This window comes from Pseudopipra pipra, chromosome 4 (genome assembly GCF_036250125.1).
Source record: "Pseudopipra pipra isolate bDixPip1 chromosome 4, bDixPip1.hap1, whole genome shotgun sequence".
Taxonomy (NCBI): Eukaryota; Metazoa; Chordata; class Aves; order Passeriformes; family Pipridae; genus Pseudopipra; species Pseudopipra pipra.
The window spans coordinates 57,017,235-57,036,421 of NC_087552.1; the positions used below are offsets into that span (position 1 = coordinate 57,017,235).

General features: G+C 36.2%; 1 protein-coding gene across 2 annotated transcripts in view; it reads right to left on the reverse strand.

The window, feature by feature from the left end:
- Positions 1 to 261: 261 nt before the first annotated feature.
- The window catches only part of RBPJ (recombination signal binding protein for immunoglobulin kappa J region), a 146,840-nt gene continuing 127,914 nt past the window's right edge, over positions 262 to 19,187 (reverse strand). For both annotated transcript variants that reach the window (XM_064653077.1, XM_064653078.1), the window contains exons 4-11: positions 16,651 to 16,816; positions 15,381 to 15,555; positions 13,777 to 13,914; positions 13,476 to 13,588; positions 11,200 to 11,340; positions 6,832 to 6,987; positions 5,729 to 5,832; positions 262 to 4,951 (exon numbers count right to left, since the gene is read on the reverse strand). In XM_064653077.1, the coding sequence (XP_064509147.1) occupies positions 4,636 to 4,951; positions 5,729 to 5,832; positions 6,832 to 6,987; positions 11,200 to 11,340; positions 13,476 to 13,588; positions 13,777 to 13,914; positions 15,381 to 15,555; positions 16,651 to 16,816 (1,309 nt within the window). In that variant the 3' untranslated portion in view covers positions 262 to 4,635. The remainder of the gene's footprint in view (positions 4,952 to 5,728; positions 5,833 to 6,831; positions 6,988 to 11,199; positions 11,341 to 13,475; positions 13,589 to 13,776; positions 13,915 to 15,380; positions 15,556 to 16,650; positions 16,817 to 19,187) is intronic.

A 19,187-nucleotide genomic window follows, 5' to 3' on the forward strand; every position in this document is an offset into this window, starting at 1 on the left:
TGTTGGCTCCGACCTCAGAAACGTTTTTCAAGTGACTGTGTCATTTGTGCTTGCAAACTGAGAGTACATAATTTCTAGCTGTTCCTTACAGCCCTACTATTCTGCCAAAACATGAAATAAACTTATTTGCTAAACTTCTGGCTCTAGTTATCAACCAACTGAAAGAAATGTCAGACAGTCTGCAATTAAGAATAGGATGAAAAGAAGTCAGGTATACTAGATGCAATAATAAAGTTGCTAAAGTTAAACAACTAAACACAGTTCATTTTTTCTTATTTAATAAATTATATAAAAAAGTGAAACTTTTTTTTTACACATTATTAAAAAACAGTTTCTTATCTAACTTCAGCAATAATACAAGCAATAATGAAACCGATTTAAATTTTTGGGTGGACATTCCATATCCCGTTTAAGTGGAGTCCAGTGCGCACAGCCTCACAACTACTGATGACGTTTCATTCCCAGGGTTGGTCTTCTTTTATGTTGTTCTGGTTCCATGGATGACCTCACTGTTCATTTGGGGAAAAAAAAAATCAAACCAAGCAAACAAAACCCAAAACCATACTCCTTGGTTAACATTGAAAAAATCCACAAAAACATGGCAAGTTTCAACACCTGCTCAAATTGTAAGTACTTTTGTATCATCATACAGATGTTCAGTTATGGTTGTCACATCAAAAGTAACATGACATTTTATCTTTAGCCTTGTAGGAAAAAAATTCGATAGCATATGCACATGCACACACAGAGTACACTTGACAAGAACACTTTTACGTGGTTTACATTTCACTTTTATTTAATCCTCAAAACTGCCCATATTGCAGGGTTTTTCTTGATGAAATATGGAACTGAGCAATTAATTCTACAAAATTATGGTAAAAACTTGCTCATTTTTCTACCTTTATTGCTAAGAAACTTTACAGGTGCACAGTTTGTAAAAATAACCCTTTTAAGACTGAATGTATACACATGCTACAGGATTTAAGAAAAACCGACATTAGCATAGCACCTCCAGATGGGGCAAATGCAGTGCTGAACACAGACAGAATGTTCACGAAGTTAGAACTAATCACTTATTTTACAGCTTCTAAAGGGAAGAAATTGTTCAGTCCTAAAAGGGTTAAGTAGAAACCCTAATATACTTCTTTTTCTAACAAAGCTGCCACTCAATCCCACAGTACAGTGCTTGAAAACAAAGTCAAAAGTCTGGCACAGGAAAGTATACACATTTGTTCAGTACTCATAAACACAGCTGCTTTTGAAAGAAAGTAAATAATATGGTTAATAATTGAAGAGCATCTTAGTTTCAAGATGGACACCTCTATGGAGTCATTTAATCTACAAGTGGGTAGCTTACTTCCAATAGGTAATTTGTTTCACTTGGCATTAATATTTTGTATATGGGGAATCCACCAATTTATGCCTTGAGTTCATGTCTTTTCAGGTAACCATTCTGATCTTTTAAGTCTGTGCAATGAAAAGAAGTACAGAATACCATTATTAACACAGTTGTGGGATGCCCTCAAGGCAAATAATTAGGAAAAACATCAGCAGCAGATTATTAAAGACTATGCTAGTGTTGAATTCTGAAATGCAGTTCCAAACAACAGAAAATAAGAAAAGGCATAGCTAAATTAGAGCACTCACTTTGCTTTGTCTCCCTAAAGTTGGAACTATAACAACATTCTGAACACAGACTCAATTTCTATGTATACAGAATTAACAGCAGACTTAACAGCTAGACTTGAACAGTTATAAGAGTTTCATACTGAAACATTCTATAAGTAGTTTTATCAAAATCTTGAGATATCGTTAATATAATGAAAATTGATTAACAGCTCACAAGGCCAATATATGTAACAATATCACCCCACAGAAAAAAGTTCAGGAAGATAATATATCTGAACAACTGGACGTATTAACAACAGTAAGGACCTGGAAGACCATTTCTGTACTACAGGATAACTACTGGCAACAATAGAGTCACAAGCCCAATGGAAAAATGGGGTTTAAAATGGTCTTGTAAGCAGAACTTAATAGGCTCTTTTTTGACCCACTTGGCTGTAGTGTGTAGAACAGCAAAAATTAGGCTAAATCTTTACAAGTCAAGGAATATTATATCTATTGGGCAAAATTACTGCACCTAAAGAAACTGAATATAAAAAGTATTGCATTTATATGTAAAAAATTTAAAATAATGAGTATAAAAGCACGTGTCAAGTTCTGAAAAGATATTTTAAATAGTCTTTGAAGGTTAAAAGGCTTGTTATGGTTTGCCTGCTGTGTGTATATCACGGTGTCTTCAATACCCTCTAAGTCTGATATATATATCTTGTCATTCTCAGTCTAATTAGTGACGAAAATCTGTGGCTCTTGAACTAAGCCATATTGTAAGATACCCATGTCCTTCTAACAAAAACACTGTGAAATGATTCCTGCCACAACACAATAAAACAAAATTTTATAGCACATACAAAGGTAAACAGATTTGCAAGTAAATGCCAGTAAACAGTTTAAAACAGAGATAAGGCCACAATGAATTCTGCCCTTGGTCACTGGAAGGGAGATGAGGTGAGGCAGCATTCACTAGTGCTCGGAACCAGCATCACGACTGTCACGGGAACAAGTTTGTAATACAGAATAGCAAACATGAAGGCCTGTGGTAGAATACAAGCACATTTTAGGAGGACAGTGGCACTGATTTTACTATTTGCTAAATATGCTTTATAACTGATCTCTTCCTTTGAACACATCCTTCTCATACACAACGGAGCACTAAAGCAAGCAAGTAGAATGGAGCGTCAGAGTATGCAAATATGGTGCAGAGTCGATGCCTTAAACGGTGGTGGGTGTTGAAACTGGAACAAGTGGTCAGAAATAAAAACCCTATGAAAATGGTCAACAGGTAAGCTGGTAAGCAATGCACTGCTGTAGGAAGCCACAGGTTCACATTTACGCAGCAGTGGTGACTTTTGCTTCAGAGTACAGAAAAGGCTGAACATGTAATGAAATTTGTATTTTGGCTTTTAAAGAGATCACACTATCAGAACTTGTCCTACAAGTCTATGCCTAGCTCTGTGACTACAAATGAACTACTGGGGTATACTTTCAAATACAAATGAAGCAGGCAGGTCTACAAAGAGGGACAAAACATGGCAAAGTCAAAAAGAAAAAAAATGCAACAACCAACAAAGTCAAAGTGCAAATGAGCCTTGAATTTATGATGGAGAGAAGACTTGAATGTTGCACAAGCTGTTGGCAGGGAAAGGGAAACCCACAGGAAACAAAGATGGGAGGAGTTGACATCTTCATAGTGCTTTTATGATTTTCTATTTTTGCCCATTTCTAAGTAATAAAATTTACTTCTAGTTATTATGGTATGATCACTTCACAATGAAAGCACGTTCTCAATACAAGTGTTACATGAAAGTCTGGCCTAATTTACTGAACAGTATGAAGAAAAACATGCTTGTTGTGATTCTCAAGTGATGGAGGGCATCACCTACCAATCCCATTTGTAGCACATACTTCTCGTGGTACTTTAGTTACATGCCAACAAGACAGAAGACATGCTGCCAAATGAAGTTATTGGGAACATTCCACTTTTGAAATAAAACATTTAACTTACATTTAATACAAATTATATACAAGATTAGAAAAACCTGAACAGATCCTGAAACATTTTCAGATGTAATATGACTGAGCAAGGAAGAGGGGGAGTAACCCAGTAACAACCCTTCAAAAACACCAACATATGCCTGTGACATGAACAATCATTAATATGACTGCTTGAGATGCCACTTTAGGAAAAAAACTCATGTAATGTTAGAACCTCATGAATTATCACTATAAATACGTATTTAAAAAAAGAAAAACAGAAATAACTATTAACAATGACTGAAAACAGAGCACTAAAGTTAACATACATTGCATGTATTGCAGGCAAGGCAGAGGCATTTTTTAAAGCTTTTGCACAGACTTCATATAATCTTAAAAAAAATATGCTGGCCTTTACAAGGTTCTACTTGCTGAAATAAAAACAATTTCAGTCCATAAAAAGTCACAAGACTTCAGTTTAAAAAAAGGAACAGTTCCAGCCACAGACCAAAAATATATATTTTTTTTTTAAAACTGGAAGAGTATGGTAATTAGATTATACAAGCATGGTCAGGCTTTGGAACCTGAATATACTTCAGAGCAAAAGCTCAGAGAAAAAAAAATATAAACTATTTGGTAACAAAAGTGTACTATATGTTGTGATACAAAAAAGGTATGGTGAAAATGTACCTTTTATACTAAAGCTTATACAAGTTCCTTGGTCCATAAAAACTATGTTGTGTTCATGTTTTCTAGTTTGCTCAACATGTATCCCAGCCACATTTTTGTTTCTTGCCCACTAAAAAAACCAGCTGAAAAATAGATTTTCAATAAAGTTCTTATGTTTCGGCTGTTGGTTTGTTTTGTTTTTTTTTTTTTTATCGTGGCTTCTGTTTTTAAGATCTCACTTGCAGGTAACAAGGTTCAACTCATATCACCTAAAATGGAAAGGTGTTTTCCCATGAAACCACAAAAATTGTTCAGTTCTCTTGAATGTAGCACATGACAGTCAGTTAAAGTCCAGACAAACAACAGTAGTTAGGAAACCACGGTTGCTGTAGATGATGTGACGTTGGTTGGGTTTGTGCTGACACTTGTGTAACTTCCCTCGCTGTTTGTGTTTGTTTCACTGGAAGCCATGAGGCTCGAGTTGGCTCGGAGGATTGCTCCAGCAGCACTGCAGTGTGGCCGGGGCCCTGGTTCCGGTGTGTATGTAAAGGTAAGGCTGGTGGAGTAAATTATGCCATCGTTACGGACCAAAGTTACTGGAACCTGGACTGGCTGTCGGACCCATCTCCAACCCTCTCGAAATGCAGAAATGTCTGGAACAACACACAGCATGCTCTCCGCGCATCTGGAAAACAGGAGAGTCCAATGGGCAGAATATACTTAAGTTTAAAGAACAGAACAGAACAGAGTAGCTCAATAATCATCTAGTCCATACTCTGACCACTGCAGGGCTGACCAAAAATTAAAGCATATTATTAAGGACCAATAACCTTAATATGCCTAAATACTGACAGGCCTGGGGCATCGACTACCTCTCTAGGAAGCCTGTTCCAGTCTGATCACCCTCTTGGTAAAGAAATGTTGCCTCATGTCCCATCTAAGTCTTCCCTGGTGCAGCTTTGAACCATTCCCATGCATCCTGGCACATGACAGCAGGAAGCAGAGCACAGCACCTCCCTCTCTCCTTTCCCTCTTTAGGAAGCTGCATAGAGCAATGGGGTCCTCCTCCTTTTCTCCAAACTGGACAAGCCCAAACTCCTCACCTGTAACACGCAGGACATGCCTTCCATCCCTTCACCAACTTTGCTGCCCTCCTCTGGAAACATTCCAGTATCTGGACATCGTTAAACATCAGGCCCAGAACTGCACACAGTGCTCATTCATGGTGAGGCTGCACCAATGCTGAATACAGCGGGACAATCACCTCTTTTGACCAATTAGATGTGGTTTGCCCTCCCTCCCCTCTGCCAGGCATACTGCTAACTCATACTGAGCCTGCTGGCAACCAGATCTCTTTCTGCAGGATGGAACAGTATACACTTAAGTGTGTACACATGAGTATACACTGTTCACAGCATCTAGGAGAATGTAATCACCATGAAAGTAAGAGAAAATACTGTACCTGTACATGGTTTCAGCTTCCACATCCCCAAACCAGACACGTAAATTTGGAGTGAAGTTCTGTCCTGTAAGTTCCAACATTGCTACATCCCCACCACCATTCAACTGGAAAAAGAAAAAAGGAAGAAAATCCCCCCCAAAATATGTATTAATAAAAATAAACACTCCTCCATTAGGAAAAAAAAACCCAATCAACCAAACAAAAAACTCCACAACCCACCAAAACAAAACAAAACAAAAAAACCCAAAAAAACCACCCACCCACCAAAAAACGAACAAAAACCCCCAAACAAAACAAACGAACAAAAACCCCCAAACAAAACAAACGAACAAAAACCCCCAAACAAAACAAACAAACAAAACCCCCCAAACAAAACAAACAAACAAAAACCCCCAAACAAAACAAACTAACAAAAACCCCCAAACAAAACAAACAAACAAAAACCCCCAAACAAAACAACCAACTCCTCCCCCCCAAAACAACAAAGAAATCCCAAAATCTTCATATGCAAACAAGAACTGTAATCAGTGCTGTTTCTATTCAGCTGGACAAAACCGAAACACACACAACCTACACAACTGAACTATAAAGAAGTAACACATACAAAAGGTATTGCCAATTAACTTGATAACATGAGGGAACTTCCAAGTTTTGATAGTGGCCACTTAAGAAATAGATGTCAACAACGCTTTGAAAACAGAGAACAAAATCTTCCAGGGAACGTGTTAGGAGAGCTTTAAGTTTTTCTCGGATGAATGCTGATTGTTTTTCAATAAGCTCTCTTTGATTTATAATTGTCTAAGAGTCAAAAACAATTTCTAAATAATCAAAACAGAAGTCTTAAGGATATCACTACCACAGTATTTTAAGAAATAAAAGTCTTATTGTATAGAGCAATATTAATATTATTCCTGTGATGGATAGGTTCATGTATTCTGAAATGTAGGTAAGAAAAATTATTACAACATAAAGTAATTTTACTACTTATAAAGCCATTAAGACTGTTTTTCTACAGTATTCCAAAAAGGTACCACGATGATTAAAACAGTATGACAAAAATAATCTAACATAAAAGAGCTTATTAAAACCAACAACAAACTTACTTGAAGACTTTCTACAACAGGCACAGGCGTCACTGGAGCATGGACCGGTCCCATCCCCTCATAAAACGTATATTCGGCTTTGTCTGTGCTAATGATTGTCCAAGAAGCTCCATCATTAATCATTTCTTTATTTGGTTCTTTTGGGCATGGAGTGGCCTTAGAAAGAAAGAAAAGTTTTAGATCTGATCTGTAGACACGTCTATCAAATCACAGACCCAAAAACCAACTCAGCCAGTAATAATGCCTATTATTGCAAAAACATGTTTCCTTATGTTTTCCTCTAACAAAGTGACTGAGAGAAACAGTTACATACATTTCAGAAAAACTAACAGAAACTAATATTTGTGAGAACACCATAACTATCACTTAGGACACTGTCACCTCGCCTTATGTTTGAGTTTTATTTTAGTTCAACTTTTTAGGTTTTAACGTTATTCAATAGCCATTATCCAAAAAACTACGGTAGTGAGAAGTAGCTGCTTTAAAATTGATTCTATTAATGCAAAGTGACTAAAACAGCTACAGACTGAAGTGAAATACTTTTCATTAGTTATGATTTACACCTGGTCAAGATTTTTTTTTTTTTAGAGTTCTTCACCATCCACAAAATGATGAAAACACAAGCTTATATTTCAGTCTTTGTTCAAAGACATAGGAGAGAAGCTGAAACAACAACCTTGCAAATTAGAATAAAAGAATCATAAAATGGCTTGGGTTGGAAGACCCCTTAAAGATCATCTACCGTCTCCCTCTAAATATTACTAAATTAGTACACATATATATATTTATCACCGTATCAAATGTGGATAGAGCCTTCCCAAATCTTCGTTCGCAAAGCCTAGCCATGATATATTTATCTACATAGATAGAAAATACACTGAACCTTTTCAGAGAGGCAACAGAAGCCTCTCTGAACAATAGCAACAACACCTAGCAATCAATAAGGAAATTGTGTATAGGTTAAACACTGGCACAGAAAAAAAGTGGGACTCAAAAATTCTAATACCTAAATCCTGTTTTTCCTCCATTGCGCTTTAAGAATGTCGAGGTATGTAACAGTAACCTTCACTCTTCAAAATGTCAGATAAACTTCAATTACTGTGAATTGACCAGTTCAGACGTTAAAATCTAAGCCTAATTTTCACGTGGAGTCTTCACTCTGGTACGATCATGTAAAAAAGCACTGAAAACAGCTTGCAAGGGAAGTGTGCAACACAGATAGTAACTATAGATCTTTCCAAGCTCAAGACCAAAATGATACTTCCATTAGAAACATATGGAGCTTCTAAATTACTAGTCCAACTTCAAAAGAGGAGCTGTTGTATATGTTGTATAGGAACTGTTGTGTACTATTTTGAAGCATGACATTTTTCCTACAGGCTGATCGCAATTCCTCTTGGCACGGACTGATGCACTTTGAGCCATGACAAATAAAACTATGGATATAAAAAAATGAATGAACCTGTAAAAGACCCTTGAGTGACTTTTTTCAGATCTCCTAAACCCACAAAATGGAAGGCAAATGCCACAGAATTTGTTCTCAAAGTCCTGCTACATCAAGAATCATTTCAGGAACACATTAATTACTTCTGTCACAGAACTCTTTGAAAGATTATGAGTCCTATTCTAGAGAAACATTCCTCCTTACCGCTTCTAAATACAGCAGTTTACCTCCAGGGACACTTCCTTCCCTTTCTTTCCTTTCATAACTAAAGTTTCTCAATAGATGGTTCTGGAAGATTGAAATGCCTTAACATCATGGTCTGGCTCCACATGGAGACAGAAGTTACAACTCCTGATGTTGCCACTGACAGTTTTCTGAAAAGGCCACCTCAACGTGCAGTGGCAGCAGTGAGTGACAAACACAATGTTGCACACCATCAGAAAAAAATACTGAGAACAAGCTATCAGGTGTTATTTTGCCAGTGTAGATGTTTTGTTCATTTAACTCTGGAATATTGTGTGCAGTTACAGTCTCCTTGTCTAAGAAAGCCATGGAGAAAAAAAGAGAAGGGATAGAAAGGGCAACTAAAATCACCAAGGAGTGCTGACCTTACGAGAAGAAATTGAGAAGACTGACTGTACAACTAGGAGAGAAGAAACTAAGATGTTGACGGTTAAAGTGAATGCAGAACTGTTGCTCACTAAATCCTGCAACACTGGAAGTAGGAATCACTCACAGAAATCGTTACATCATTCAAAACAAATACAGCAAAAGTTTACTACACAAAGGACAGGAAACCTCTTGAACTTTCTGCCACTCTGCAGAAAGTTCACTGCAGCTCACTGCAGAAAAAGAACATCAGCACATTCAAAAGTAATCAAATTGATGTACAAATCTACAAAATGATACTAAAAGATAGAATCAGGGAGGCAGCCTCTAACAACACCTAGTACAAGCAGTGTGGATACTGGTAGAGTATAACTGCACTGGACTGCATAAAGCAACCACATCCACCTGCTTCCCATGAGCACCAACTCCTATTGCTGCTGTTAGACAGAGACATGGAATGTGCTCTGATCCTGTAAGGCATTATTTATATTCTTTCTCTATGCTCCAGAACACATGGGTGTCTTGAAAGAAAGATGTGGCTGGTACTTCAGCAACTGAATTTCAAGGTTCATGCTCACTTGTTAACTTTTTACAGCCTCTCTGCTTTAAGCCTCTAAGGTCTCTATATAGTGCTATGTCCATTCACCTAAGGGAGATTTGTCACCCTAAAGAAAAGTTCAGGGGTTTTGTAGGTTTTTGTTTTGTTTTGTTTTTCAGGGGTTTTTTGGTTTTTTTACGGTGACCATAGTTTGCCTAGATTCCTACTACAGCAACAGTATTCAAAAGCAAATGCTTAAGAGCAGGCAGGTGAAAGACAGTACACATGCTGTTTCCCTGGTCTTTGTCTTCTAATCCAAATAAAAATCAGATAAAATAGGATTTCTCTCCTGACATTGATAGAAAGAGTTTATTGTTCATAGTAATTTCACTTACCAAAGCATGGTAACAGCCCAATGTGCAAGACAAAAGATTTTAGCCAGCAAGTAGAAGCAGCAGGTACCAACTCCACTAAAAGAATTCAGAATAGGGGGTTGTCCTTTTATCTAACTCCTACCCATGTGGAAAGTTCAGAGCTCTTATCAGACTGGGTTCCATGAGTGCTGCAGAAACTGAAGAGTGGTAGGATGTACTGATAGTCCCACAGGCAATTCCAGGATGCTAAACTAAGGCAGCTGTCAGAGAAGCAGGAGTTGCTTCTTCATTCAGCACTTCCCATAAACTACTCTGAGAAAGATTAAACAGTAAGGCTGATCTCCTGAGTTATTGTAATTTCCATTTCACAGTCTTCTTCTTGATGATGGTCCATTCTCCTATACCATACTATATACTACCATATAGTATATTAATAGATATATGTCTGCTGTGTGCTGTGGGTAGAAACAATAGATCAAACCACCTTCTGAACCACAGGACATGAATATGTTTACTGAAATAAGAACAAAGCTTTTCATATTCTAGTTCCATTGTCCCAATTCAGGACAGAAGTCAAGTGAACCTTTACCAAGCCTTCCACTTTCCTACCTCTACTTTTCTTACCCAAGAAGCTACAGCTGTTCTGAGGAAGTCTTGAGTCTTTCCCATCTTCCTGAAGCACAGCATTATCTCTCAACACCCTTTGCTATTTGAGCTGCCCTGACATATTTAAAGAAAATTGCAATAGTTAGTCCTGAATTTGGACACAGTCTTGTTAGTCTGGCAGGAATTACCATGCTGAAAGTCTGCTAAAAGCATGCTAACATACACATGAGACTAAAATCCAGTATTTTTCCCCATCTGCTGGAGAAAAAAATACTTCTGAAACAGTTATATTCTTTACAGACAAACCAAGTTTCTGTGGCTTTATAAGTTACTGTAGTCAACTGCCACAGCTGTCTACGTTTACTCTGTCATCCAAGAGTGGCAACTGCTGAGTTCACCATGAAACAAGACTATTGTTGACTGTATTGTTTCCTATTTGCTGTAAACTAGAAATGGACACACAAGTGAGTGGTGCAACTCCACTGGCAGATGTCAACATGTTAAGCCACAATATCATGATTGCATGCACAAGTTCCTAGTGTGTTTCCATTTTTTTCTATTGGAGAAACCAGAATTCATTGTCTAGACAGACATGGAAGAAGGTTTTGAGGAAAGAAAAACAGATTTGGAAAGGGACAGATGAAGTTTGTAGCTTTCCATCCTCTCTTTTCAATACAAAGTATCAGACGTGCATTTAAAACCTACTGGAAAAATGGTATTCATACATATTTTGGGAATATCTGGGAAAACTTTGCAACCACGCTTCTCATCTACTGAAAGAGTTTTAAACAACTTACTTGAAATTGAATTATTCTCTCCTGGGAAAGGCACAAATACATTCTCTCAGTGTCTTTAAGGTAAAATGCACATTTATGGAGCTGTGATACTGGATCATCTGCATCCAATAACGCCGTTTGTTTATCTACTTTTCGAATTATCTGTGAATGAAAATAGTACATATATATATTTAGGACAATTTCTGTATTTTATTACATATGTACTGAAAATAAAGGAAGTGAAAGGTAATTTTTTTTTACATTTATGTGCCTCCTGTTTTAATACCAATATTAGATTCATAATTCTCAATGCTTTTGAAACAAGAACACAACATTGAAGTAACACTCAGTACTACTTCAAAGTGCTACATGCATATATATTTTATCTTTGTTATAGGAGTGGGGAAAAAAGTTGAAGCTTCAGCAAAATCTAATTTTGTTCCATTTGTCAGTGCAGAAAAGCAACTATTAATTATCTTACTATTTTTATTATTAATTACTATTTTTAATAATTAATACAGTTCTACAGAAGCTTCCAACACTGACAGGATCAACAACATTCTGTGGCAAACCAGTTGCCAAAGGGGAATAGTTAAAAATAAGGATTAACTTAAGCACATCTCAATACCTTTAGAGTTTTGGAAACACAACAATTACAGTGTATCTTAACAGTAGTTGGTCATAAAATATTACTTAAAGACAACTGCAAGGAATAATTGTTCCTTACATCCAGAAGTTCAGTGAAAAAAAAAATCTGCTGACTTAATTCAGATCTCTTTTACCAATTTACTTTTAAAAATTAAAAAAGTTACTCCCTAACAGTCAGGGAAAATCTGTAGCTCGTAATTTTAATCAACTTCCAGAAAAAAGTTTAATACTTAATTTTATGCAATATCAATAGCAGTACCAGCCATGTGCTTGCAGATTTTTAAGCTGACAATCAGAAAGGCAACTATGTCCTCTAGGATTTCTAATGACAGTAAAAGGTATTATATCGATGATGATGATGATAATAATTATGTTTCAAGGTTAACTTTTTCCTTCAAAGTTCTTTGCATTAGCCTATAAAACATCTGCAATTTACCTTTTAATCACATCACCTCCAATCAGTCCTGTAAGGCATATGACAAATGTTCCCAATGGCAAACAAACAGGAACCTTAAGCCTAATTTGTTTTAATCTATTTCTACCCACAAATAAGGCTTCTGGAATAATAAATGATGGCATCTCCTTTAAGCAATAAGAAAATATTAACAGGAAGTCCACAAATAAAGTGACATTATGTTAATGAATTTCATTTGCTTGCACCAGATCAGTAGTAACCAGGTCTGGACTTCACTGTCAAACAATGCGATTTAAGAAAAAAGAAAATCTACTGAAATTATCATTTTGTCCCATTTACATGGAGCAGGCTATTATCTTCTGTTTTATCTAAGTTTGATATTGAGAGAGAATTTCTCATTATAGTCCTAGTAAAATGTAGGGAAGGCTGGTTTTACATTGGTGCATTCTACAGATTGTTTCTAGCTAAAAATGGAATTGAGAAAGCCTTGTATGTAATTCATAATGGGCTGACAAACAACAATTTCACAGAAGATCTCATAAGAAGCATTATTTATTATCAGTCACATAAAATTCCACTTAGGTTGGCATTAAGCACATAGAAAAGGAGAAAAAAAAGTGTAATTACACTTAACTTTATTTATAAAAAACTGCTACTGTGTATCCAGAAGTAATTTTTTATTTTTTTTTTTGTTCACAAACCTTAACTGGTCATCTCAAAGGTACTTCCCATGTTTCATATTAATATTCATAGTATTAATAAATTTTAAAAAAAGTTTTTGGAAGCTGATATTGGTCTAATGTATCCTCAAGAGTACACAGAACTGCTTTTAGATTCAAATCAGTAGAGCATTTTTAAAGCTGTGCTGAACTCAACACATGGAATAGTCCTACTGGCTGCAAATATTTTACTCATCCATTCAATATCAATATTTAAAGTACTTCGGTACAGGGGATATACTGTTTTTAAAATAGACAGATTAACCTACTTTGGCAGGTTTGAATTCTGAAAAATATCCTATGTTTATTTTACAAGATGATCTTTGTTTAAAGAATTAATCTGCAGATATAAAAATATGCTTTCATTAAAGTGAATGCCATTTTCCATATAAAACATGTATTAACAAAGGGAAACATAAAAAGCCAAAAATTGTAAACAATGTGAACCCAACTATGGAATTACATTAAGTAGCTATCTATAAATTAATTACAGCATTGGAGAAATTAAACTGTACCAGTCTTGGGAGTGCCATGCCAGTAACTGAGCATACAAGTTTGACAGTCTGCCCATAATGAATGTAGCCATCTCTCACTGTGAATTCTTCTCCTTCTGATTCATCATCATCCACTGCATGAAACAGGAATTTTCAGAATTATTTGTTTTGATAAGAACAACAATTAACATCACACTATTACATCATATATATATATTCAGTAACAAAACAAATCTGCATATGGGCAATTAATATGCAGGATGTTTTTTTGTGAGGATGGAGGGAGGGAAGTGAAAAGATATATTGCTTTGTTTTTACTTACAGAGGTGAATGTAAAACGCTCCCCACTGTTGTGAACTGGCATGGAAATTACCACCTTCTACGTGCAAATATCTGGTGCTAACTGTTTGGGATCGAAGTCTATTAAATAGTGCCACTTTTGTCCCTGATGCAATACATACTGCAAGGAACACATACAGACTTGAGATCATAAAATTACTTCATTATTACATAGAAAAGTAACAAAAAGTCACAAATACTGTAAAATAAACTGAAGCATACGTGAAATCAAGAAATAATTTTCAAATATTGGTAATTTAGGAAATATTTATATTTGTGACAGACCAAAAATACTCAAAATACAAGTGGGATAACAAACATAGTGTCTGTTCTCCAAAGGCATGCTAGCTCATAGGATTTTGCCACTTAGCCAAATGGGCCAGTGTTTGCCAGATGAAGACTCCTTCTCCAACAACTGATTATTTGAGCAGAAGCTTTAGCCTGCCCTTGCAAAGTACTTCGACAACTTTCGGCAATCATTTGAAGTATATTTGAAGTATAAAGAAAAATTATTCTTACAAATCACAAGCAATTGAAAGAAAGACGGATGTAACTATGTCAAATTATAACCATGCAACTTGAAATGTTCTTGGATCTGAACTTACTGATCATTCAAGAGAGAGAAACGCAAAGTTTGCTCCCCTAAAAAAAAAAAATCAGCAACTAACATTTTGCCATCAAAATGGGCTTGTTGTTCTACTTGGTTCATATTCCCTGTCCATCAAAACTAGCTGTCTGAATACAAATTCAACAGTGCATACTCTGAGCCCACGGGTGTGAACTGCACAGCAACAGATTGCCTTTAGTCATGTGCCAAGCTAGCGGCCCCGAGATCCACATTCCATAGGTGAATGGGTTCCAGCCCAACACAGATGGAAGAGCCTTTTAAAGCACTAGTGAAGAGAAAGAGAAAAACAAACAAAAAAAAAAGGGTATCTCTTGAGGTGCTCCAGTGGTATGCAGGCAAAAAACGCTGGAGGAGAAGCAAAAATGTTCCAAATCATACATTAGCACCAGAGATACCGTTAGTTGAAAAACACAGTAAGCAAATATCTGGGTGAAACATCACCATACAGATTTCTTAACCAACTACTTAAAAGGAACCATGCAAAACAAAAATAAAAACATGAAAATGGCATGAAGGAGTAAGAAGGTGGCTGTGATGTAAGGAAGTGCAGTTTGGGTAACGTGACACTACTCATTTATCACTATCTCTTTGATACTGATCAAAATATCCTAAGCACCAGATCACAGCAGCTTAACAGATCCAAAAGCTTGGAAAGCTGAGGTAGAACAGTCTTTATACACTTGTCTACCAGGATTCATTTCTCAGAATACAGGCTTTTTGGTGGACCTTCTGTATTTACTAAATAATTAGCTGTGACTGCATAAAACTCAACAGTGTAACCTATCTATATTGGAATATATTAAAATACACTGATGTGTACAATTCTGAAATGCAACAAAAAACCCGGAAGTTGAAAATTTCCTTGTATTTACTTTGTAATCAGACATCAGAATACATAAAAATTTAGTAGGAGTCAAAATTAATTGCTACATATAGAAAAAAACCTGTAAAATACTTACAGTCTGCATTTTTCAGTGACTGTTTCTTTTTAGATGGTTTGGAGATGACTTTGATCCGTTTACTGAGGAACACACCGATGTCATCACTATTGCCATAGAACATTTTTACTGATAACATGAAGTGCTTTCTCTTGTCTGAGTCTGATATGTATAAGGTTTTGGCAGTGCAATAATTCTGTAGGTGAAAACACACTGTTGTTTCTTCTTTCAAGTCAGCCCAGTTCCAGAAACTATGTATATTTAATTATGAACAAATAGGAAATATGATGCAATAATTTCTAAAACAGATCAGAAACTGCTTTTTCCATCTCTTCCCTATGGATTTCTTTTATGACTACTGTTTAACTTTGTGAAGTTTAGCACCCAACCTCATTACTTTACAGTTTTCCAGGACTGGAAAACATGATTGGAGACCACAACTGTGTCAAAGCCATCTCTGAGGCGTTAAGAGCACTGCTAAAAATTACATTTGAGTATAGCCATACAGACACTACACTGGGCATGCACAAGAGGTTGCCTGTGCAGAAAATGTGTTGAGACAAACTTTTATTGAAAGGATGGGAAAGACTGGGTTTTGAAACATGAGAAAGTTACTTTTGGTTAAGTGTTTATGCTAGGTGACAACAGAAGCTCAAAAAATATCAAAAAGAACTTTTATTATTCTTTCCTATTCAGCAATATATGAAGCATTACTGGTAGACAGTGCTGGAAATACTAGGTGGCTATAAAATACAGCTTAATAAAACAACCAGCTAAAATGAACACTTGTGCTGCTAGTTTCCAACTGTTTAATTCATCACAAATACCTTTAAAAAAAAAATCTTGTAAGCAATTGACACCACTGTAAAAAACGATCTATCAAATTTTTAAGACAGTATTTTAATAGTATTTTTATGCAAAGGGACTTAAAGACCACTTCTAGCAGCAGATGTTCAGACACTTCCATTCATGCAAGGAAAGGGACATGGAGTTTGGGCCAGAAAGCAGATTTCAGTTAGCCACTGATGCCTACCAAACACCTAACAGTTTATTGACTCTGCAGCAAGAACCTACAAATTAAAGGTTAGTATCTTGTTATGACCTTATGAACTAAATCCACCTATTCAAACATCCTACATATTTTCGAGGGTTTTTTTTTAAACCACTTATGTAGTATCTGCTATAGTGTAAGAAAAGTTACCAAAAATAAGCAAGGGCATTCCTTGAAATATGCACCATGTAGCTATAATATCCTTTCAGTAATCTGAGTGGTTTACTACAATTCTTCTACCTTTCCTTCCAAGTTCAGCTGCTGCATTTCTTGGTCGCTGTTTCCTATCCCAATAAAGGCGCAAGGTTGTGATTCTTGCTCAGTGCAACCATCCCGTTCCATTTGCTCTTTTTTTTTCTTCCATCCACTGCCCATAAGATACACACATGGAGGAGGACAAAAGAACCTGAAAATGAGGAACAAATGATAGCATTACACACAGCTTTCAAGAAAAACAAACTGATGTGTACCCAAAGCTTTCTTAGCCCATTTACACTTTGCATTTGAGTTTGTAGAGGCATCCCCTTCATTTGCCTTGAAGGTTTTCTAAAACACAAATTTAAAAAAAAAAAACAAAAAGGGAAAAAGCAAGGACAATTCAGCAGTAGATGCACTGTCACTGAGTATCTTTCCAGTTCAACATATGACAGTCTGCGCCTCTGTAAAATGAAAATGCTTTCTACCCTTACAAAGAGATTCTGAAAGTAACTAAAAAGGCCTCAAAAGTTATTATAGTAATTTGCTTTTGTAGGTGCTTAACATGATGCAGCAATTAACATACACAGAACAGTTCCACACACTAATTTAATGGACAACTGCTGACTACTATTCCTAAACATTTAGTGGTTTGTCATTAGCAAGGAGGGACTCTATTCCATCCATGCATAAGCCTCTCTTCAATTTTTAAATGGATTAAATGATTTTTTTAATCTTCATCAGTAACTACAGAAGATAAGACCTAGTAGTCTTCAGCAGCACTGACTGCAACCCATTTAGAGTCTACACATAGCAACATGCTCAAAATCAAATTCAGCATAATACAATGCATTGGTCTTGAGGTTTCTCTATATTGTTAAAGCCCAAACTGTGAAAATGTTTGGTTTTAGCTAGTGAACAGCTGCAGTGTTTTTATCGTCATTTCATTAGGATGAAAGATGAAAAAGCAGAAAGAGTACATCCACCTGTGAGGGCGATAAGGAGGCATGAAGGGAGAGGGACCTGAAAAAGTTTTTAATTATTCTATTTGCTTCAAATTAGAGAGTAGTGCTTAACTTGGCACTTCTGAAATCCTGCACTGACTCCTACCTTGCATAGGTGGGAAGGATTTTTTTTATTTTTTTTTTAATTTGGCTTGGGACAACTGAATTCCGGGCGGAGGGAGCGGGCCCCATGCCGGGGCAGCAGCCAGTTGTGCACCACAGGCAGCCACAGCAGCAGGCAGGAGTGATCAGGGCGTGGGTGAATTGAACTGCAGGCTCTGAGTCACAGGAAAATGATCAGAGGATAAAATTATTCCGTTTCTAAAGCGTCTGTGGGAGTCCTGGGCAGGAGAGGACAGTGCCAGGTTACTGGCTCGACTCAGTGATCTTAAAGGTCTTTTCCAATATTAAATGTTTGTACAATTGTTACTTCTACTAAACATCATACAAACCTTCATTAGTGGAAGTCAGCCTTAGTATAAAAATCCAGTCTAAATCACTTCTTTATCTCAACTATTCAGCAGAAATATCTTTATTTAACAGATACGAAATTGTCCTTCTAAGTAACAGAATCCTTAACAGGTGAAACCAAAGTACTGTTAATAATAACATAATTAAAGAAATGTAAATATCAGGAATTCATATAAGTAACTAAAAATATTTGTAGTATTTTCGGTTAATGGACACAAATAATGTATATTCTTTGTCAAAGAAACAAACAACCAGATTTTGTTTTACAGCTATTTAAAACATCTCAGTGCTAATGAACAAAAATTACTGCCTGCAGGCAAAAAAACCCCCAAACTTACTTTCTTGACAATAAGCCTGCAGTCAAAATTTTTCACTTACATTCATCCTATGTAAAACACAGCAAAATGGGTGCTATACCAGTATCCATTCAGCTCAAATATCTGTGAACATCTTTCAAAAGTATTGTGGTCTGAAAAAAAGACCACTTATAAAAGAGAATCTGTAGAAAGTAGCTCACTATATGACATCACAATTTCTGCATTTTTGAGGTGTCCAAATTAATTCATGAAACTGCTCCCCAGATTGCTTTTTAAACTTAATTCTAAACAAATAGAAACAAATGCTATATTTCCTCCATGTTGATAATCCATTTCAGCAAAGACTTAATTATTTGCTCCTTTTCCTGCCTTCACACTGTTCTGAAGCATAGAAATTTTGATAAATAGAGAATTATGAACTAAGAGAAAGCCACCTGTAGAAACAATCTATTCAAAGTTTAACAATTAACATTTTTTCATGTGCTTATTGCATTAGTTTTTAGTATTTGTATTTCATTCTTTGGGGTAATCACAGGTCATATGAAGGCTCTAGAATCTTTTTCTTCCAACTGAAAATGCAGGACACAGAGAACCAAGGTGACAAGCAGAAACTCGCCAATTTGCAGAGCAGATGTTTCCTGATGACCTGTCAAGAAACTACGCAATAAACCAACACAAAAATAACACTTCCACAGTAGCAGCACATGAGAACACTTCCACTAGCCCAGGCACTATTCATAAAGCTAAAATTTGTAGTTATCTGACATTAGAAAGGGTTATTGTAATATTA